This window comes from Moschus berezovskii, chromosome 13 (genome assembly GCF_049115385.1).
Source record: "Moschus berezovskii isolate FMDL1 chromosome 13, NW_MosBer_1.0, whole genome shotgun sequence".
Taxonomy (NCBI): Eukaryota; Metazoa; Chordata; class Mammalia; order Artiodactyla; family Moschidae; genus Moschus; species Moschus berezovskii.
This window is the reverse complement of record NC_142472.1, coordinates 67,948,037-67,971,297: the sequence shown is the minus strand read 5'-3', so window position 1 is coordinate 67,971,297 and position 23,261 is coordinate 67,948,037. Positions and strand designations below refer to the sequence as shown.

Below are 23,261 nucleotides of genomic sequence, written 5' to 3'. Positions count from 1 at the left end.
CTCTTCTTGCCGCTTCTATCACTACCATCCAAGCCACCATCATCTCAGGCCTAGACTGTGGGTTTTCTGGCTTCCACTCTAGCCTCTCATACAGACAGGACTACACGGTAGCCAAAAGGACCTTATAAAACAAAAAGCAAATGTGATTCTCCTGCTCAAAGCACTCCAGCACTCTCATTGCTTTCAGAATAATCTTACTGTGGCTACCGTGTACCCCGTGTCCTGATCTGATCCAGTCCCTACCCATCTTGATGGCTGCACCCCCTCACTGCCTTGTGAGTCCTCTAAAACCGCCACCATATTCAAATCTCTGCTCAGAGGTAACCTCCACAGACAGCCTTGCCTGCCCGCCCTGTTTGGAAGAGCCCTCCCCCAACCCTCATCAATCTCACCCTCCTTCCCATCCTCGGTTTTTCTTCATAGCACTTACTACTACCTGAAAATAATACCTGTTTGAGGGTCTGTCTCTACTGCCAGGATGTAAGTTTCATGAGTGTTGAAATTCACATCTTACTCCCTGCTTTATTTCTAGTGCCTAAAAGGATACATAATAGGTGCTCATCACATATTGAAGAAACCAGTGAGTCTGCATGTGAAGAGCTTGGCTTCTATTCTTCTGATAGAGAAGGGTTTTCAGCAGGAGAGAAACGCAGACAGTGGACATTTTAGATAGCTCACTCTGGCGGCAGTGTGAAGAAGGAAGTGGAGGCGTGACAAGGGAAAGCAGGAGGAGGGAGATGAGGGTATCAGAACGGACAGGGTAAAAGACAGTGAGGGCAAGGCAGTCCACTTCCCCACACTGCTGCCGGAACTCGCTCTCAGGTGGGCGTGTGCCTCCACACACATCAGGCCATGGTAGTTCCAGTGTTAATCAGGACCTGTGGGCTACAAACACTGCAAAATCAACCTGATACATTTAAGCAAAGGGGATGCTTGTTACTGGAAAGCAGGGAGACCACACTCATCCCAGGAGCATGGATGCTGTTGTGTTTTCCAGAAAGAGCCAGGAACCAGGGCCTGAAAAGTCTTCATAAACTTCGACAGCACTCAGCATATCTGCTTTGTTCTTCTCTTTCTTTGGTCCAGTTTTCCTGCTAATGGGATAGAAGATGGCCACACTCACAGCTTCTCAGTTTTTTACATCTCCTTCTTCAAGAAACCAGCCCAGTCTGAACTAAAATCTTCTATTCTGAATTCTGTATATCGGGGACGGGCAGGTAGGTCCTCTAGGACTGTCAGCTGTGCAAGGGAAAGAGTCACATAGTACAGACATGTCTGCTGGGGTCTTTCCTGTGTGTGATGGTGAGCCTGGATAAATCAGGAAATAGTACAGCTCTTATAAATCAGGAAATAGTGAATAACCCAGTAGAAAGATGGGCTAAGGATGTCAATGCCAGAGAAGAAATGCAAATGCCACCTTGTGATGTCCTATATTCATCATTAGAGATGATGATTCATTTCTCTCTGTACTTTGTATTCTTTTTTGACTCAGTCATCTAATTTTCTGTCCCAGCTGTACCTTTATAGTATGTTTTAAAATCAGACACTCTCATTTTTTCCTGTTTTTTTCACTGCCCATAATCATTTATTCTTCCAAATAATATATTTTTCAACTTCTTTAAAATAACCTTCTTGAGATTTAACTTGAAATGGCATTAAATCTAAAACTTATGCCAACCAAAGAAAAACACAACCTAAAAATTGCAAGTTTTGCTTCATGTGGGGACTACTCAGGACTGTAGCCTGGGAGCCAGACTCTGAGGAACTGCTTTGAGGAGGTGAGAGAGGAGGCAGGATATGTAGTTTTTGCTGAAAACAAACATGTGGTTGAACATCAGAAGACTACTGCTAATAACGAAATCTCAAGTTAATGATTTTTGAGCTTTTCTAAGTATGGGAAGATGCAAGAATCTGGGCTCATGGAAATTATTCCTTAGAAATGCCTCGTAAGTATTTAGAGCAAGTATTCTGTTTCCACCATCCTGAATTCCCCTGAGGGCACACTGTTTTTTGGGGGTGGGGGTTGCTGCAGTGGCCGATGGCTTGATGGCAGGCAGCATGTTTTTGTTTGCCCTTATTTGGATAGAACAGACAGCATTGTGACATCCAGCCTCTTGTCCGCTGCACCGTATTTCTCTCCTTGTATTGAAATGGAGCTTAAAACAACTCTTTCATCATGTTATTCCCCTCCTCAAAAATCCTTCCTGGCAGCCTTTCACCATCTGTTCCTCAGATTCTTTTCCAGCTTCCTTTGCACGAACTCTCCTCTTCAGGCCCACTGATCGGCTGTCTCGCAGTCAGACCTCTTGGCCTTTGCCCCATCTGTGCTTCTGTCTGCAGTGTCCCTCCCACCTTGACTCCCCTTTCCATCTCCAGGTTGCACCGGCTCAAATCCGTGTCCTTGACAGTACCGCATCCCACAGGGAGCACTTCCTCCTCTGGCCATATCGTGTATTTTATTTCCTACTCAGTTATATTACTCTGTGCCATGTATTCTGGTATTTTACTTTCCTGGTTGCTGCTTCGGCTCCTTGTTTACCTTGTAAGCTTCTTGCAGGCAACAGTTCTGTCTCCTGTTTCTTTTATATCCTCTGTTGCACCTTCTTCCATCTGTGCCATATCTTCCATATGGTAGCCACCATCTACCTGTGCCTCTTGAACACTGAAAATGTGGATTGTCCAGTTGAGATGTGCAGTAAGCCCTAAACACACTGGACTTCAAAACTCAGTATATATTTGATGGAATAAAGCCTATTAAGATTAATTTCACCAACTTCCTTTTGGGGGGACCTGCCATGCAGCATGTGGAATCTTAGATCCCCAACGGGATCAAACCCGTGCCCCCTGCTTGGAGAGCACAGTGTTAACCACGGGCCCACCAGGGAAGTCCCGCCTTTGCTTTTTTAAATGAGGCTTCTAGAAATTCTTCATCTGCACCTGTGGCTCACATGGTGTTTCTACGGACAGCAATGGTCTAGAGCCCTCAACACAGTGACTGTTGTACAAAGAGGCGCTCCTAACTTGGTGGTAGTTTGAGAGGAATGAAAAACAGCAGTTCGCCATTTCATTTCATATGAGGCATTTTCTCTCAGTCTCCCCAACTCCTGTTTTCTTGGTTGATAGGAGCAGGAGGATCACTCATTTGTAGCCCCACTAAGCAGGACTCCAATCCAGGAAACAGACGATAATTAAAGAAGAAACTCAACTGAACGTGAAACAAATGCTAGCTCCAAAGTGAGGTCTTCGGACAATGTGAGACGCAAAATCTAATTTAAGAGAGGTGCTCAGAGATCTTAGACTTTGGAGTAACCAAAAAGACTTTTAAGAAGCGTTTAAGCAGTTTAACCTCATCTAAATTAAACACTTTCACCGTTAAATGAAGTTTTTGTTTCAGAACTAAAATTTGAAGGTAAAATTCAAAGTGCTTTCTGTTGTGGAAAACCAGATGAAAAAAGAGGATGAGCATTGGAAAGGGCAAAGAAATATTGCATGGATGCTTGTGGCAAACCACAAGAGAGTAAAGCAACAGAGAGGAAAGCTGTCTCCCACTGCTGCGTCCAAGTGGGATGTTGGGAAGAGCTGGCTTTTTCCTCCGTCTCTGACTCTTCCATCTTCTTCCTAGCTCTCCTTTGTTTCTTTCCTTTCTTCATTCTTCTCTTAAAAAAAAAACAAAAAACTGCTTCCTACCTTCATGTATCTTTCTCTCCTAATTTATTATAATGCTAGATTACATCACATTTAAGTACATTGTTCATTTACTTCTTTAATTCACCCCAAGTTTATTTTTGAATATAGTATAGTATAAGGATCTAAATTCTTTTTTATAGGTAGGTAATCAGAGCATTATTTCTTGAATACAATTGATTTATAATGTCAGTGATTATAATTGAGAGCTTACTGTGGGCAGGGCAGTGTTGTGAGGACTTTGTATTTAAATTCCTACTTAGGTTTGTTAGGCAAAGGTTTTCCTCATGTCTGTGTGTGCTGTCTCTTCAGTCGTGTCTGACTCTTTGTGACCCTGTGGACTGTTAGCTCACCAGACTCCTCTGTCTATGGGATTCTCCAGGCAGGAAGACTGGAGTGGGTTGTCATTCCCTCCTCCATGGGAATCTTTCCGATCCAGGGGTCAAACCGTGCCTCTTATGTCTCCTGCATTGGCAGGTGGGTTCTTTACCATTAGCGCCATCTGGGAAGCCCATTGTTCCTCATGTTTAGATATTGTATTTATTTATTTAGAAAGTCCCTGGACATTTTAAATACAACATTTTCTTTTTTTTTTCATTAAGCCATTAAAAAATGCAAAAGTAAAATTTAAAAAATTGCAAAGGTGCTTTTCTACTTGGGTCCCAAATTTTTTCTCCCTGGGAGCTGAGACTCTCTTCTAAAAACAAGTGCCCGACCCTCTCCTTTAAGATGGGTGGAGGAGTTACAGACCAAGAAATTCCACTTTTCCATTTCTCATGAGGGCTATTACTTTGTAGGTGTCTTCCAGGTTGCAGAAAGGTTGCAAAAAAGGATATGCGCGCTCTGCCCCAAAGACCTCGAGTGTAGTGTCCTGTACTTTGCACAGTCAGAGAATATAGCTGCTCATGAAAACTGTTTGGTAAGTTTGAACACACATGAGTCCTTTCAGGGAAGGACACCCCAAAATAGATAAATGTACTTTAAATACAACAAAGAACAACACATTGGCTGCCCATGGTTTGGGCTTTTAAGTGGGGATTTGGGGAGCATATTTTTCTCTTTTTAAAGTTTCAGATAGTAATACTTTTTGATTACTTTTGGCTTTATTTATAACTGATCAAACATAAGGAATTATGGTGAAAAAGCTTCTTTAAAGATATTTTAATTAAATATTTCAAATATAATAGATATCCACAGACATTTATAAAACGATACTATATGATACTCACTTCAGCTTTTCTTTTTTTAAAGGAAAAACAACGTAGATAGTTAAGGACTCTCCCTTCTCTGTCCCATTCGCGGCATTCCTTCACCAACACAAATTTGGTACTTATTATCTTGTGTTTTTAATTTTATGTTTCCACCACATATTTAAGTATTTCTAAACAATCATATGATATTGTTTTACGTGGTCTTGGACTTTACAGAATTTCTATCAAATTCTGTGGATTATTTAGACACTTATCCATGTTGATGGTAGCTCTGATCTTTAATTTTAAATGTTACATTATTCCGTTTTATGACTATAATTCCTATCTTTTTAAAATGACTTTGTTTTTCTTTCTTTAGTATTTGTTTATCTTCTGACTGCGCTGGGCCTTCGTTGCTGCACCTGGGCTTCCTCTAGTTGCAGCAGGCAGGGGCCACTCTCCAGTTGGCGGTGCGTGGGCTTCTCTTGTTGCAGAGCAGAGGCTCCGGAGGGCTCAGGCTCAGCAGTTATGGTGCACAGGCTTAGTTGCAAGACATGTGGGATCTTCCCGGATCAGGGATCGAGCCCAAGTCCCATTGGCAGGCACATTCTTAGTCACTGGACCCCCAGGGAAGTCCCGATAATCACTGTTAAAGTGAATGATCATTTGGGGTTTTCCAGTTTTTTGTGTGACTGACCAGCTGCCATGAATATCCTTAGATAGGTCTCCTAATTCATGGGTTTCTCTTACCTTGGTCGTGGAAAAGCTCTTCACAGCCGCTCCAGCAAAGTGCAGCCTTGGACGAGGGGTATCTCCTCAAGGCCGGCCCTCCTGCCTTGAAAGCGGAGTAGCTCCTCTCGGCCCTCCTGCGCCCGCGCAGCCACTGCCTGTTGGACGTGGGGTAGCTCCTCTTGGCCGCCGGCCCTGGCCTCAGGCGTGGGGTAGCTCCTCACGGCCGCACCTCTTTGCGTGGTTCGTTGCGCCGGGGCCGGCGTCTCCCGCGTCGCGTCTGCGCCGCCGGGGCCGGCGTCTCCCGCGTCGCGTCTGCGCCGCCGGGGCCGGCGTCTCCCGCGTCGCGTCTGCGCCGCCGGGGCCGGCGTCTCCCGCGTCGCGTCTGCGCCGCCGGGGCCGGCGTCTCCCGCGTCGCGTCTGCGCCGCCGGGGCCGGCGTCTCCCGCGTCGCGTCTGCGCCGCCGGGGCCGGCGTCTCCCGCGTCGCGTCTGCGCCGCCGGGGCCGGCGTCTCCCGCGTCGCGTCTGCGCCGCCGGGGCCGGCGTCTCCCGCGTCGCGTCTGCGCCGCCGGGGCCGGCGTCTCCCGCGTCGCTAGGGGGCATCAGAGGGCAGACAAACTGAAATCATAATCACAGGAAACTAGCCGATCTGATCACATGGACCACAGCCGAATGTGGTCCACTGGAGAAGGGAATGGCAAACCACTTCAGTATACTTGCCTTGAGAACCCCATGAACAGTAACAAAGGGCAAAGTGATAGGATACTGAATGAGGAATTCCCCAGGTCGGTAGGTGCCCAGTATGCTACTGGAGCTCAGTGGAGAAATAACTATAGAAGGAATTAAGGGATGGAGCAAAAGCAAAACCAATACCCAGTTGTGGATGTGACCAGTGATAGAAGCAAGGTCCGGTGCTGTAAAGAGCAATATTGCATAGGAACCTGGAATGTTAGGTCCATGAATCAAGGCAAATTGGAAGTGGTCAAACAGGAGATGGCAAGAGTGAACGTCGACATTCTAGGAATCAGTGAATTAAAATGGACTGGAATGGGTGAATTTAACTCGGATGACCATTATATCTACTACTGTGGGCAGGAATCCCTTAGAAGAAATGGAGTAGCCATCATGGTCAACAAAAGAGTCCGAAATGCAGTACTTGGATGCAATCTTAAAAATGACAGAATGATTTCTGTTCATTTCCAAGGCAAACCATTCAATATTACAGTAATCCAGGCCTATGCCCCAACCAGTAATGCTGAAGAAGCCGAAGTTAATCGGTTCTATGAAGACCTACAAGACCTTTTAGAACTAACACCCAAGAAAGATGTCCTTTTCATTATAGGGGACTGGAATGCAAAAGTAGGAAGTCAAGAAACACCTGGAGTAACTGGCAAATTTGGCCTTGGAGCACGGAATGAAGCAGGGCAAAGGCTAATAGAGTTTTGTCAAGAGAATGCACTGGTCATAGCAAACACCCTCTTCCAACAACACAAGAGAAGACTCTACACATGGACATCACCAGATGGTCAACACCGAAATCAGATTGATTATATTCTTTGCAACCAAAGATGGAGAAGCTGTATACAGTTAGCGAAAACAAGACCTGGAGCTGACTGTGGCTCAGATCATGAACTCCTTATTGCGAAATTCAGACTTAAATTGAAGAAAGTAGGGAAAATCACTAAACCATTCAGATATGACCTCAATCAAATCCCTTATGATTATACAGTGGAAGTGAGAAATAGATTTAAGGGACTAGATCTTATTGATAGAGTGCCTGATGAACTCTGGACGGAGGTTCGTGACATTGTACAGGAGACAGGGACCAAGACCATCCCCATGGAAAAGAAATGCAAAAGAGTGAAATGGCTGTCTGAGGAGGCCTTACAAATAGCTGTGAAAAGAAGAGAGGCGAAAAGCAAAGGAGAAAAGGAAAGATATAAGCATCTGAATGCAGAGTTCCAAAGAATAGCAAGGAGAGATAAGAAAGACTTCCTCAGTGATCAATGCAAAGAAATAGAGGAAAACAACAGAATAGGAAAAACAAGAGACCTCTTCAAGAAAATTAGAGATTCCACGGGAACATTTCATGCAAAGATGGGCTCGATAAAGGACAGAAATGGTAGGGACCTAACAGAAGCAGAAGATATTAAGAAGAGGTGGCAGGAATACACAGAAGAACTGTACAAAAAAGATCTTCACGACCAAGATAGTCACGATAACGTGATCACTGACTTAGAGCCGGACATCTTGGAATGTGAAGTCAAGTGGGCCTTAGAAAGCATCACTACGAACAAAGCTAGTGGAGATGATGGAATTCCAGTTGAGCTATTTCAAGTCTTGAAAGATGATGCTGTGAAAGTGCTGCACTCAATATGCCAGCAGATTTGGAAAACTCAGCAGTGGCCACAGGACTGGAAGAGGTCAGTCTTCATTCCAATCCAAAGACTGCTCAAACTACCGGACAATTGCACTCATCTCTCACGCTAGTAAAGTCATGCTCAAAATTCTCCAAGCCAGGCTTCAGCAGTATGTAAACAGTGAACTCCCAGATGTTCGAGCAGGTTTTAGAAAAGGCAGAGGCACCAGAGATCAAATTGCCAACATCCGCTGGATCATGGAGAAAGCAAGAGAGTTTCAGAAAAACATCTATTTCTGCTTCATTGACTATGCCAAAGCCTTTGACTGTGTCGATCACAATAAACTGTGGAACATTCTGAAAGAGATGGGAATCCCAGACCACTTGACCTGCCTCTTGAGAAACCTGTATGCAGGTCAGGAAGCAACAGTTAGAACTGGACATGGAACAACAGACTGGTTCCAAATAGGAAAAGGTGTCCGTCAAGGTTGTATATTGTCACCTTGCTTATTTAACTTTTATGCAGAGTACATCATGAGGAACGCTGGGCTGGAAGAAGCACAAGCTGGAATCAAGATTGCTGGGAGAAATATCAATAACCTCAGATATGCAGATGACACTACCCTTATGGCAGAAAGTGAAGAGGAACTCAAAAGCCTCTTGATGAAAGTGAAAGAGGAGAGTGAAAAGGTTGGCTTGAAGCTCAACATTCAGAAAACAAAGATCATGGCATCTGGTCCCATCACTTCATGGGAAATAGATGGAAAAACAGTGGAAACAGTGTCAGACTTTATTTTTTTGGGCTCCAAAATCACTGCAGATGCTGATTGCAGCCATGAAATTAAAATACGCTTACTCCTTGGAAGGAAAGTTATGACCAACCTTGATAGTATATTAAAAAGCAGAGACATTACTTTGCCAACCAAGGTCCGTTTAGTCAAGGCAATGGTTTTTCCCGTGGTCCTGTATGGATGTGAGAGTTGGACTGTGAAGAAGGCTGATCGCTGAAGAATCGATGCTTTTGAACTGTGGTGCTGGAGAAGACTCTTGAGAGTCCCTTGGACTGCAAGGAGATCCAACCAGTCCATTCTAAAGGAGATCAATCCTGGATGTTCATTGGAGGGACTGATGCTAAGGCTGAAACTGCAATACTTTGGCCACCTCATGCGACGAGTTGACTCACTGGAAAAGACTCTGATCCTGGAAAAGGTTGGGGGTGGGAGGAGAAGGGGACAACGGAGAATGAGATGGCTGGATGGCATCACCGATTCTGTGGACATGAGTTTGAGTGTACTCCGGGAGTTGGTGATGGACAGGGAGGCCTGGCGTGCTGTGATTCATGGGGTCGCGGAGAGTCGGACACGACTGAGCGACTGAACTGAACTGAACTGAATTCACGGGAGCTTTCCTCTGATCCGGGGGGCACTTAGCAAAAAGCGGAACTGCTGGCCTCAGGAAAGGTGCATTCTGCATCTCACGAAATGTGCCAAACTGCTCTCCAAAGGGATTGAGCTAAGTTTGACTTCCACTGTTCTTACTTCTTTGTCAACACTTAATTCTGTGTGGTTTATTTATTTTGGTCTGGTAAAAGTGTGCATAATTATGTAGAAAATTGCCGAACTGTCCTCCACGGTGGCTGTACCATTTTACATGCCCACCCAAAATGAGTGAGAGTTCATGTTGTTTGTATTTTAATCAGTAATGGCCTGATGACATGAGATTTTGAACATCTTTTCATGTATTTATTTGCCATCTGTATATCTTCTTTGGTGGTGTCTATTCAGATCTTTTGTCCAGTTTTTAATTAGCTTGTTGTTAAGTTTTAAGAGCTCTTTATATTTTGACAGATACATTTTATGTACCCCAATCTGTAGCTTTTCTTTTCTTTCTCTTCACAGTTCCTCCTTGGGTCTATGGTTTGGTGTCTGTCATGACACTATGAAATCTCATGTTTTCCTTTCAGATGGGTGTGAGATAGTCTCTTGTTTGGATTTGCAGTTACTGGATGACTTGCAAGAGGCTTGCACCTCCCTTGCTGTGCTTCTGTGTGGTTCTGTTTGTTGATTCTATGACTTCTATTCCGAGACTACATTTTATTTTTGAGATCTTAATTTCACTTATATATGTTTCTTTGCATAAAAATACATTCTATGCTTTATCATATATTTGGCTTTTGATTTTATTTATGGTGCTTCCTGTTGCATGGAAGCTTGTAATGTAATTAACATTAATCATTTTCCTTTATAATTTGTAGGATTTTCACCCTAAGACTTTCTTTTCCATATTAAGGTTCTGTTTCCCAAAAAGTTTAAAAACTGTGTTGTTCTCATTTAGCTTCTTTTTTAAATTATGCTAATCAATTTATTGTTGATAATAAGAATGCCTTTGGATTTAGAAACAGCTCATTTAGGACTGAGGTAGATTAGAAAGCTATGGGCTTCCCAGGTGGCTCACTGCTAAAGAATCCATCTGACAGTGCAGGAGATGTGGGTTTGATCCCTAGTTGAGAAGATCCCCCGGAGAAGGAAATGGCAACCCCCTCTAGTATTCTTGCCTGGGGAACCCCATGGACTGAGGAGCCTGTTGGGCTATAGTCTGTGGGGTCACAAACAAGTTGGATACAACTTAGCTACTAAACAACAACATATTAGAAAGCTAAAGGAAAGATTGAAATAATTAAGGGAAGTGATATTTTTGATGCAACTGAATTTATCTGGATTAACATATAAAGCAGGGATCTACTTTTGACAGCTTATGGTGAACGAAGTCGGATTCGTGATATCTGAAGATGATTATTTAGCTTTGGGACCAGGAGCCGGGCTTGATCACTCAAGAACTTTTATGTAGCAGAGTTTTATTAAAGTGAAAAAGGGACAGAAAGCTTCTGACAGACATCAGAAGAGAGGTGGAGAGTACATCGCTCACTGGTCTTTGCAAGGGCGCTATGTACCTTATTAGAGTGAAGGGTCTTACCAGACCCACTCCCACAACATACATCTTCAGATAACAAGATTAGGCAGAAGCTTCTTTTTAAGGAGAAACATGTCTTTGAGCAATATTTATTGTTATATTGACAAAGACAAAGCAATGTAGAAAAAACGTTTGTCCTTTTCTTCTCTTTGGGAACTCCAGACCCCTCTCTCCTCCTTGAGTACCCTGGACTTATTATCAACCTACCTAGAATTGGCTCTCACTTTTTTTTTTTTTCCATGTAATTAACTACTTCCCCCAGCTGTATCTTGCCTGCAGTGTGGGAGACCCAGGTTCGATCCCTGGGTTGGAAAGGTCCCCTGGAGAAGGAAATGGCTACCCACTCCAGTATTCTTCCCTGGAGAATAACATGGACAGAGGAGCCTGGTAGGCTACAGTCCATGGGATTGCAAAGAGTCAGACACAACTGAGCAACTAACACTTTCACTTTCTTGCGCTGTTATTAAAAAAACAAGCTATCCTTTCCTTACTAATTTATAGTGATAATAATGGTAACTGTTGTTATTATGATTTGGTGTCCACTGTGTGTAAGGTAATACTCTGGGAGCTTAACCTGTTTTTAATTATTCATCCTCACAACTACCCTAAGACGGAGGTTTTGTAATTATGCCCAAACTCAAGGTGGAACAACTGAGGCACAGAGAAATTAAGTGACTTGCCCAAGGTCACAGGGCTGTAAGTGACTGAACCAGGACTCTCACCTAGATGTCTAGTTCTTGAACCTTCATCCTTACCTGTTGCTCTTAACAGTATTGTCATATGGGCACGGATATCTTTCTGGCTGTCCATTCTGTTCCACTGGTCACTTATGTATCCCTGAGCTGGTACAATGCTCTTAATTACTGTGATTTTACGATAAGCCTTGGCTATTTTTTTTGCACTTTGAATCTGAGATCAGCTTATCAGTTTTCACAGAAATTTCTATTGGAATTTTAACTGGAATTCTATGGAATTTATAGATAAATTTGGGAAAAAATGAGACACCCTCACAATATGTCTTTCCATTAACAGGGGTGTCTCTCCAATTAGTCGGGTCTTTTATGAATTTCAAAAATGTCCAACAATTTTTGTCTAGAGGTCTAGAACTTTGGGTTAGGTCTGTTCCTGTGTTGGTTTTGTTTTGTTTTTGTTAATACGTTTTTAAAATGGACTATTATTGGTATACAGGCTTCCCAGGTGGCTCAGTGGTAAAGAACCCACGTGCCAATACAAGAGATGCAGGTTCAATCTGGGGGTCAGAAAGATCTCCTAGAGAGGAAATGACAGCCCACTCCAGTTTATTCTTACTTGGAGAATCCCATGAACAGAGGAGGCTGTAGTCCACAGGGTTGCAAAAGAGTCGGATATGACTTAGCAACTAGACAACAACATAATTGATATACACAAATACTATTGATTTTTTTTAACTCATCCAAAAATCTTGCCAAACTCTTGCATCTAAAAATCAGATTTACTTGGACATTTTATTTGGACAGTCCTCATCTATAAATGATGGAGAACGAAATGGCAGCCCACTCCAGTACTCTTGCCTGGAGAATCCCAGGGACAGGGAAGCCTGGTGGGCTGCCGTCTATGGGGTTGCACAGAGTCGGACACGACTGAAGTGACTTAGCAGCAGCAGCAGCATCTATAAATGAAGACTTTTTTTTTCCTACAAATTTCTGGGCCTCTTAATTTCTTTTTCTTATTTTACCACATTGTTCTAGAACATTGTGTTATACTGGTGATTAGAAGCATTTTAATGAGTCTTGATTGTTCTTATATTACTGGGATGCTTCTGGGTTTTATCATTAAATTTGTATTTACTTTGGGTTTTTAATACTTTCAATTTATTAAAATTAGATAGCTCCCTTTTATTTCTAGTTGTCTACAAGTTAAAGTATTGAATATTATGAAGTGCTTTTTCCTTCATCCATTGTAATGATCTTCTGAGTTCTTTCCCTCTTTCTCTGGCCATGCATAATGCTAGATGCTTTCTTTTTTTACATACACACTTTGACTTTCTTAAATCTCAAACTTATAGAAAAGTTGCACATACACTACAAAGAATCTTTTTAGTTGGAACTGATCAAAGAAATATTCACATATTGAGATACAGGAAAGTCATTCTGGCTTATACATGAGTTAACTTGAATTTTATGCTAACTAAAATAGTCTTTCTGTGGCCTATCAAATATACATTGTACATCTGCTTTATTTGTTAGAGAAAATGCACATTGACCAGAAGTAAAGAATGTCCATGTTAAAAATAAAGATTAAATGCCTCTCTTCCTGGCATGTCAGTGCTGGTCCTTCTTTGATGATAAAACTCCCTTCCCAGGTACCAAGTCATACTGACTCACTGCGTACATGCTGGTCTGTTCTTTTTCTTCTTCTTTTTTTTAAAAATAATTTTGAAGAAATGTAATGCTGACTTGTTTAACATTCTTTGTTCTGACAAGGTATAAAACTGTACTAGAAACAGTGCTTCTGCAGAGCAATTTCTTAGAGTAATCTGGGAAATGGACTTCCAGGCTAGGCCTTCATTTGGCTCAAATCCATTCTTATTATAGATTGTTTATTGAGTATTTTCATTGACAGAACCATTGGAAATTAAATTGAGACACGATGCATTATCTTTCCTGAACACTTAGTGCGTCTTTTCTACAAATAAGGATATTTACATAATCACAGTGTAACCATCAAAATCAGGGATTTAGCATTAATATATTATTATCACCTGATCCTCAGACCACTCAGGTTTCAGGTTCAAGTGTCCTAATAACTTTCTTTATAGCAGAAGAGTCTGATATGTTTGGTTTTCATGTCTCAAGTTTTCTCCTTTTAATTTGTTACTATAAGTACTTGTTTATTTTCTGCTGTTAAGCCATTCTGAGAATATCACTACTTGATTGTGATGTTTATCCTAATATACTCTTAATGTTCATTTTCTATTTTTAGTTAACTTTGTTGGTATAATTTATATTAAAAAGCACTCATTTTAAGTGTACAGTTCAGAGAGTATTAATTCACGTATTTGCCAGTGTAACCGCTACCACCATCAAGATGCAGAATGTTTCTGTTACCCCAGAAGGTTCTCTCATGCCTCCTTGTAACCACTTCCCCCCACAGCCCCAGCACCTCTAGGCTGAACCTGTCTTTCTCATCTCGTATGAAAGGAAGCAGTATGTATGCTTTGTGTCTGCCATCTTTTGCTCATTAACAGTCTTTGGAGATTCTTCCATGATGTTTCTCATATCTGTATTTTGCTCCTTTTTATTTCTGCATAGTATTCCATTGTATGGATCTATCATAATTTGTTTATTCATTTGTTGATAGACATATGTATTATTTCCATTGTGGGGCTGTGCTGTGTGCTGTGTTAAGTTGCTTCAGTCGTGTCCATCTCTTTGCTACCCTATGGACTGTAGCCCACCAGGCTCCTCTGTCCATGGGATTCTCCAGACAAGAATACTGGAGTGGGTTGCCATGCCCTCCTCAGGGGATCTTCCCAACACAGGGATGGTACCTGCTTCTCTTGTGTCTCCTTCATTAGCAGGTGGGTTCTTTACCACCAGCGCCACCTGGGGATTTTAAGATAACTCTGCTGTGAACATCTGAATATGTGTCTTCATGTAGACATGCTTTTTGTGTATTATATCACTAGTTTTTTTTTTTTTTAGATTCCACATATAAGTGATGACATGTACTGTCTTTGACTTATTTCACTAAGCATAATACCTTCCACATCCATCCATGTTGTTGCAAATGGCAAAATTTCATTCTTTTTATGGCTGAATTCCATTGTGTGTTTTTTTTTGTGTGTGTGTATACATACTAAATATACACATACATACATGTATGTATGTGTGTGTGTATATATTATATATATATAGGAGCTTCCCTGGTGGCTCAGACAGTAAAGAATCTGCCTGCAATGTGAGAGACTCAAGTTTGATCTATGGATCTGGAAGATCCCCTGGAGAAGGGAAATTCTGAAGTGGCTACCCACTCTAGTATTCTTGCTTGGTGAATTCCATGAACAGAGAAGCCTGGCGGGCTACAGTCCATGGGGTCACAAAGAGTCACACACCGCACATCTTTATTATCCGTTCATCAGTTGATGGACACTTAGTCTGCTTCCATACTTTGGCTGTTGTAAATAATACCATTATGAACATTGTGGTACATGTATCTTTTTGAATTAGTGTGTTCATTTTCTTTGGATGCTTACCCAGGAGTGGAATTGCTGGATCATATGGTAGTTCTATTTTTAGTTTTTTTTTGAGGAATCTTCATATTGTTTTCCATAGCAGCTGCACCAATTTACATTCCCACCATCCATGTACAGGGTTCCCTTTTCTCAACATCCTCACCAACGTGTGTGCAGTCTTCTTGATGACAGCCATTTTGACAGGTGTGAGGTGACATCTCTTTCAGGTTTTCATTTGCCCTTCTCTGATGATCAGTGATACTGAGCATCTTTTCATGTGACTTTTGGCCATCTGTCTGTCTTCTTTGGAAAAAAATCCATTCAGATCTTCTGCCATCTTTTAATCAGGTTGTTTTTTGATCTTCAGTTTTATGAGCTGTTTGTGTATTAACCCCTTACTGGTCATTATCATATACAAATATTTTCTCCCACTCAATAGGTTGTCTTTCTGTCTTATTGATGGTTTGTTGATGCAAAAGCTTTTACGTTTAATTAGGTCCCATTTTTAAATTTTTGCTTATATTTTCCTTGCATTTGGAGATAGAATATTGTTTTTGTCAAAGAGTGTCCTGCCTGTGTTTTCTTCTAGGAGTTTTATGGTGCCCCATCTTACACTTAGGTCTTTAGTCCATTTTGAATTTATTTTTGTGTATGATGAGAAGATGTTCAAATTTCATTTTTTAACATGTTGCTGTCCAATTTTCCCATCACTGCTTATTGAAGAGACTATCTTTTCTCCTTTGTATATTCTTGCCTTCTTTAAATGTGGACATACAATTTCTTGGGTGAATATCTAGAATAGGAATGCTGGGTCATAAAGTAAGTGTATGTTTAACTTTAAAGGTGACTGCATTATTTTACACTTCTACCAACAATGTGTAAGCATTTCATTTGCTCCATACCTGCACTGACACTTGGCTATTTTTCAGTCTTTTTAATTCTAACCAACCTGGTGAGTGTGTATTGGTATCTCATTGTGGCTGTGGCTATGGGTTACCAATTTTGAGCATCTTTCCATGTGCTTATTCACCGTTTGTAACTCTTCTTCTCTGAAGTGTCTGTCCAGATCTTTTGCCCAGTTTTAATTGTATTGTCTTATTGAGTGGCAACACTTTTTCCTATATCCTAGATATAAGTTTTTTGTCAGGTATATGAATTGCAAATATTTTCTCCCAATTTCTGGCTTGCCTTTCTGTTTTCTTAGCAATGTCCTTCAAAGAGCAAAAACTTTCAATTTTGATGAATTCCAACTTGATAACTTTTAAAAATATTTATCTATTTATTTGGCTGTGTTGAGTCTTGGTTGCAACATGTGGTCTTTTTTTGCAGCACACAGGCTTAGTTGCTCCATGGCATGTGGTATTTTAGTTCCCTGACCAGGGATCAAACTCATGTCCTCTGCATTGGAATGCGGATTCTTAACTGCTGGACCACCAGGGAAGTCCCAACCAACTTGACAACTTTTTTATAGTCTCTGCTTTTATTAGAAATCTTTTCCTGTGTCAGGGTCAGAATTTTTTTCTGTTATGTTTTTCACACCCTTTATAATTTAAATATACTGTAATGTTGGTCTTTCATTCGGAAGTAGTTTGGATTCTTTTGGTCTCAAGAAGCTCTTAGAAACTCAAGCCAACCTGAATACACAGGAGGCTTTGTAATGAGTTGCAGGGCCATTCTGTGGCTCCTGGAGGCAGGGCCAAGAAAGCAGCTGAGAAGCGCTTAGGAACCTGGAATGTCCTGTCTAGCCCTCATTTTTTGTTTTCCCTCTCTCAGTAGACTGACTTTCTCTTCTCTGACCGTGTGCCTCAGAGCCTGTTTAACTTTCCTAGAATAGGAACTTTGGTTGGCCCAGCTTGGGATCTGGGTCTTGACCAAGTCCATTTAGCCGCTGAGGGTCAGGGTTAGGCAGTGTGAAACATGCCCGGGGGTCAGGACCATTCCCAAAGAAAAGCTGGGTGGCTTGAGTTCTGCTCACACACGCCAAAAGGTTGTCAGCTTCCATTCCTGATGAACACTTTTTGGTACCGTTCTCTGACATGTCACTCTCAGCGTTTCTTTGTACATAATCTGGATTGTTTTTCTTTTCCCAATCTGCAGCTGTATTCCTCGGCACTTGTGGAATGTGAGGACCATGATCCACCCAATAATGATAGAAATTTTGATGTGGAATCAGTAAAGAAAGAAATCAAGAGAGGAAGGAAGTTGGTAAGTATGAATGATTTTCTTGCAAAGATGAACAGACCCTTGGCAATGCCTTCAAAAGAAATTCTATTTGAATAATAAACCAGGGATACAGATGTATCTTGGAGAGCTGAAAGAAGTAGGACCTGTATTGGAAACTTAGATTCAATTGAATATATTAATATTTTTAAATAAGCTACAATGTGTTTCATCAGCAAAGTATCAATAGATAACGAGTCAGAATGCTTTGACAGTAGAAGGAACTCCAGCTGAGACTGGCTTTAAAAAAAAGAATGCTCATTTTCTCACTTCAGTTCAGTCAGTTCAGTTCAGTTGCTCAGTCATGTCCGACTCTCCGCGACCCCATGAATCACAGCACGCCAGGCCTCCCTGTCCATCACCAACTCCCGGAGTTCACCCAAACTCATGTCCACAGAGTCGGTGAGGCCATCCAGCCATCTCATTCTCGGTCGTCCCCTTCTCCTCCCGCCCCCCCGTGGTCATTTTCTCACTTAGCCAGAGGAAAAACTGGCTTCAGAGTTGGTCAATTCAGGGGCTCAATGATGTCATCAGGGGCCCATCGTCCTTTCCACCCTGCTGTCCACAGCATCAGCTGGTCCCTTTGTGATCCTAGGGTGGCCACAGGCAGCTGCTGAAGTGGTGAAGTATCAGACTTTCGTCTTCCTGTCTATAAAAAGTTCTTCCCCAAGCATGGCCTAAGAGCCCTCCTGAAAGCTGAGTTAGGCCACAGTTCTCTTTCTGCACCAATTGCTGGAGGCAACCGTACGTAATCAGGATCTACTCTTGGAGCTGGGGTCAGCTCCCTGGGAAGGAAGCACCCCGGGTAGTTACCCTCCCGGGGCTGCTGCAGAAGACTCCCCCAGTGACAGCACCCTTCACAGCTTAGTCAGCAGTACAGCAAGCATAAGCACTGACACTCAGCACCACCACAACCCACAGTCAGGTTAGGATCCAGAGCAAACACTGTTTTAGTCCTTGTGCTATGTCAGCATATACAGGGGCAGTTTCCACAGCACCCGATGCACTTTGAGATGTGCCTGCTCTGGGCTCTCAGTGAGCAGGCAGCTCAGCACAGCTGGGGCTCAGGAAGCCTTCCACGCTGGGGGTGGGGGTGAAAATGAAGACAGGGAATTCCAGAGAGAGGGGACAGGGTGTGCAAAAGCTTATGGAAAGCTGGAAAGAAGATGTGGTGTGTTCATAGAACCACAAGCATAGGACTCTCCCTGGCATTCTCTTTACTGACTTCACAGAATTAGATAGGATGTAATAGAAGATGTGAGGCCATTCCCTTGCCCTTAGATAGTGAGTTGACTCTGGTTTTCATTGGAACAGCAAAGCTGCAGTAAACTTCTTTGTGCATTACCCTTTTGTGCTGGTGTGAGGGGTACTGTATGGCACAGTCCTAGAAACAGCTGAGTCAGAGAGAATTCCCTTTAAAATCTTTGAAACGTGCTGACAAAATGACCCCCAGGAAGACTATCACTTTATACGTCCGTTCTTCGTGGATAAAAGAGTGCTTCTCCCAGCCCTAGACAAAAATGAGTGTCACAGACCCTGTTGATTTTTGCCCAGTCTCACCAAGTTCTACATTGCATTTCCCTGACCCCAGGAGAGGTTGACCATTTCCCCTCCTTAGTCATCGTCCTGGCCTCCCGGCTCGCCCGGCTGCAGCGGCTCTTGGGTGATCTCTGGCCGCGGTCCAGGGCAGAACCCCTCCCTGGGAAGCATGTCTGCATGACGTCTGCAGGAGCTCAGTAGCGCTGGTAGCCGAGCAGTTAACCCGAGAAGACCCACAGACGTTCTCACTGATCTTAGATTCACGGCCACAAACCTCAGACAGACCGTCAGCACCGCACCGTCCGCACAAACTGATTCATGTCCTCTCATCTGTCTTTGAAGTCTTGCCCCACCCCCACTTCTCATTCCCAAGATGATGACTCTGCTTGTTGGTTTTGGTGGGTTTTGTTTTTAATATTTATTACTTATTTATTTGGCTGCGCCAAGTCTTAGTTGCACTGTGCGAACTGTTAGAGCATGTGGGATCTAGTTCCCCAGCCAGAGATCAAACTAGGGCCCCCTGCACTGGGAGCTTGGTGTCTTAGCCACTGGACCACCAGGGAAGTCCCGGTTCAGTTTTTCTTTCTGATAAGACTTTATTTTTTAGAGCAGTTTTAGGTTCACAAAAAAAACTGAGGGGACAGTACAGAGAGTTCCCATATCCCCCCCACACCCTTTATCAACACCGCCCCCCCTTGAGAGGGGACATTTGTAACAGCTGATGAACAACACTGACACATCAGAAACACGCAGAGGCCATCACTGAAGTTAGGGTTCCCTCCTGGTGGTGTCCATTTCTTCGCCTTATTCTTACCAAGAAGGTGGAAGCGATTAGACAGGAACTCTTCCTGAGCACTCCACCCACCTGTCCCTAGACCTTCAGCCTGTCAAAGCTAACCCTGCACCTGGGCTTTGGAGCCGCTGCCCCCCGCCCCCTCCCCAAGGACTAGGCTCTTGCATTTTCCTCCCCCGCCCCTTCATATCAGTGTCCCCTCTACTTGATTATTCCCGTCAGCATATAAACATGATCAACCGATCATGTCATCTTTTTAAAAAAAATCTTTCCTCATACACCAAAAGCTGGTCAGTTACAGGGTCACTTGTCTGACTTAGGTGACCTTCTGGCAGGACCCTCACACAGCGGTCCCTGCCCTGCATCTTGCAGCACTTCCTTCTTCTCACGTTCCGTACACACTCTGCTGGGATGTCTCTTACCTTTCGGGCTGCTTCTTCCCAGCTGCCTGGGCTCTTTTTCCTCCTCTGCTCACCCTCTGTGGTTTGGAGTGCCTGAGGCCCTGTCCTGGCCTCCTTCATCAATCTGAACATCCTTCCTCCATGACCTCATCCAGTTCCCATGGCTTCAGGACCACTCTTATCCCTGAACTCTTTTATCTCCAGCCCTGAAGACCAGCCTGACGTACTTACCTGGATGTCTAATTGCATCTCCCGTTAAACTGGCCCAGAAAAAAATAGTTCTATCCCCTGCACATCCCTGCACAGTCCATCCACACCTGTCCGCTTCTCCTCTGCAAACAGCACGTTGCTTGTCTGCCAGCATCTGCTCTGCAGCCCCAGCCCAGCATCAATCTCATCAGTGTCGCCCTATAGACCTTGAGCCCTCCTCTTCTCTCTCACCACCACCCATCCGCCAGGGTGGGGTCTGACCCCACTCTCTTGGACGGTTGCTGAACATTGTGGATACCTGTCCCGCTTTTCTCTCCCGCCTGCCCCTCCCAGCCCATCCTCCACACAGCTGCCAGAACAGTGTCTTTACACATCAGTTTATGCTCCCCTTGCACGAAGATAAAACCCCAGCTCATCACTGTGGTTCATAAGGCCCAAATGTCCAAGCCCTCAGTTACCCCCTGGATCTCAGCCCAGACTCTCCCCCTTGCCTCCCCTCTGTTCCAGCAACACTACCCATCCCTCTTGTAAGCTGGCCAGTACGGAAGCTCATTCCTGTCTCAAGAACATAAGGCCTTCTGCTGATGATGTCCTTACCCCTGCTTTGATGTAGACTAGGAGCTCTTGCCTAGAAAATCCCATGGATGGAGGAGCCTGGTAGGCTGCAGTCCATGGGATCACTATGAGTCGGACATGACTGAACGACTTCACTTTCACTTTTCACTTTCACAACATTGGAGAAGGAAATGGCAACCCACTCCAGTGTTCTTGCCTGGAGAATCCCAGGGACAGGGGAGCCTGGTAGGCTGCCGTCTATGGGGTCGCACAGAGTCGGACACGACTGAAGTGACTTAGCAGCAGCAGGAGCCCTTATTAAAATCTAAGCTTCTATGTTACCCCCTTAGAGAGGCCTTGTGTATCACTGACCACCCAATCTGAAGTAGGGAACCAGAGACACTCTGTCACTTGGCCTTAATTCTCTACAAAGCATATGTCATTGTTTTAAAGTTGGCTTGATTTGATCATTGTCTGTCTCCACCACAAAGTTTACTTCATAATGGCAGGTACCTTATCCACTCCTGTTTCCCCTGTTCTAGAAGAGAGCCTGCCAGGTCAACAGCTGCTTTGTGGTCTTTCAGTGAGTCAGTGTTTATTGTTGTTCAGTTGCTAAGACATGTCTGACACTGTGACCCCATGAATTGCACACCAGGCTCCTCTGTCCTCCACTGTCTCCTGGAGCTTGCTCAAATTCATGTCCATTAAGTTGATGATGCCATCCAACCACCTCATCCTCTGTCGCCCCCTTCTCCTCCTGCCCTCAATCTTTCCCAGCATCAGGGTCTTTTCCAATGAGTCAGCTCTTTGCATCAGGTGGCCAAAGTTGGAGCTTCAGCCTCAGTCTTTCCAATGACTATTCAGGGTTGATTTCCTTTAGGATGGACTGGTTTGATCTCCTTGCTGTCCCAGGGACTCTCAGGAATCTTCTCCAGCATCACAATTCAAAATCATCAGTTCTTCAGTACTCAGCCTTCTTTTTGGTCCAGCTGTCACATCTGTACATGACTACTGGAAAAAACGATGGTTTTGACTATATGGACCTTTGTCGGCAAAGTGATGTCTCTGATTTTTAATATGCTGTCTAGGTTTGTCATAGCTTTCCTTCCAAGGAGCAAGCATCTTCCCATTTGATGTTTATTAGCTGTTTGTATTTCTGGTGTGATTTGGCTCTTCCTGTTTTTCTGTGGCTTAGTAGAGTCTTAGTGTTAGTCGCTCAGTTGTGGCCGACTCTTTGAGACCCCATGGACTGCAGCCCACCAGGCTCCACTCTCCATGAGATTTTCCAGACAAGGATACTGGAGTGGGTTGCCATTTCCTTCTCCAGGCGATGTTCTCAACCCCAGGGATCAAACCCGGGTCTCCTGCACAGCAGGCAGAAAGCCTTTATCAACTATGCAGCAGTCTTCCTTTTTTCTTTTTATGGTGTCTTATCACCTTAAAGGTGGAGCTTACATTTTCTTATGTAGTCAGATCAGTCTTTTTCTTTGTGACTTCTGAGTTTCCTGCCTTGCTTAGACAGCCTTCCTCAACTCAGTACTATACTTTTTTCTTCTCATATTTTCCAGATTTCTGTAGGTTTTTAAAAATAACCCATTTTTCATATAAAGCTTTACTCCACGTGAAATTTATTGGGAAATATATTGTGAGGTAGGGATCTTACTCTTACTGCTTTCCTATGCATCTAGTTAGATGCCCCCCCCAACATTAAATGATCATTCTTTGTGCTCTGACTTCACATCCTGCCTTCTGCACAATCGAATTGCTCTCCCATATTTGCATTTGGTTTATTTAGAGAGTGGTTTGTGCTGCTTTTCAGATGCAGTGTGAGCTGTCTCCTGTTTTGCTAGGTGGTTGCCTTGAGCTTGCACTTCATCAGGCCGGAGTGCGATACGAACCAGCCTTGGTCATGGCCCGGGTTCCCCCAGTTAGCTTTCTGTCCTCCTAGCCGTCTCGACCCCACCTTCCTATCAGGCCAAGAGACTAAAACAGAGAGGCAGGAGACCAAATGAGCTGAAGTAAGGAAAAAGCTTACTCTTCAGCAGCTTTTTTTATGTTTGTCTTTTACGTTGTGGCCTCTCTGCATAGATGCCAAAGAGGTTTCCCTTCCTTTCTCTAATGTCTCCTTAGTCAAGCGTCTACAAGACACGCGCTGTTATCCCCAGGGAAGAATGCAGGTCTCGGAGAGGGGAAGGGGCCTGCTGGAGATCACACAGCTGTTAGGGCACCCCCTGGAGCTGCCCTTGGCCACAGGCTCAGTGTCACCTGCAGAACCTCTTGCCTAGAGCCAGGCAGTGTTGCCAGCCCTGCTTTTTAGAACTCTCCTGAAGAGAGGGGACAGGAGTTGGAAACAAAGAATTTTCTGCTTTTAATCAGATCATTATAAAACATTCCAGTT

The 23,261-nt window shown here is 43.6% G+C and overlaps 1 protein-coding gene across 3 annotated transcripts in view; it reads left to right on the top strand.

Moving 5' to 3' along the window:
• Positions 1–23,261, top strand: part of SETDB2 (SET domain bifurcated histone lysine methyltransferase 2) — an 83,694-nt gene that overhangs the window by 47,889 nt on the left and 12,544 nt on the right. For all 3 annotated transcript variants that reach the window (XM_088842743.1, XM_088842741.1, XM_088842742.1), the window contains 2 exons: positions 4,482–4,603; positions 17,243–17,350. In XM_088842743.1, the coding sequence (XP_088698869.1) occupies positions 4,482–4,603; positions 17,243–17,350 (230 nt within the window). The remainder of the gene's footprint in view (positions 1–4,481; positions 4,604–17,242; positions 17,351–23,261) is intronic.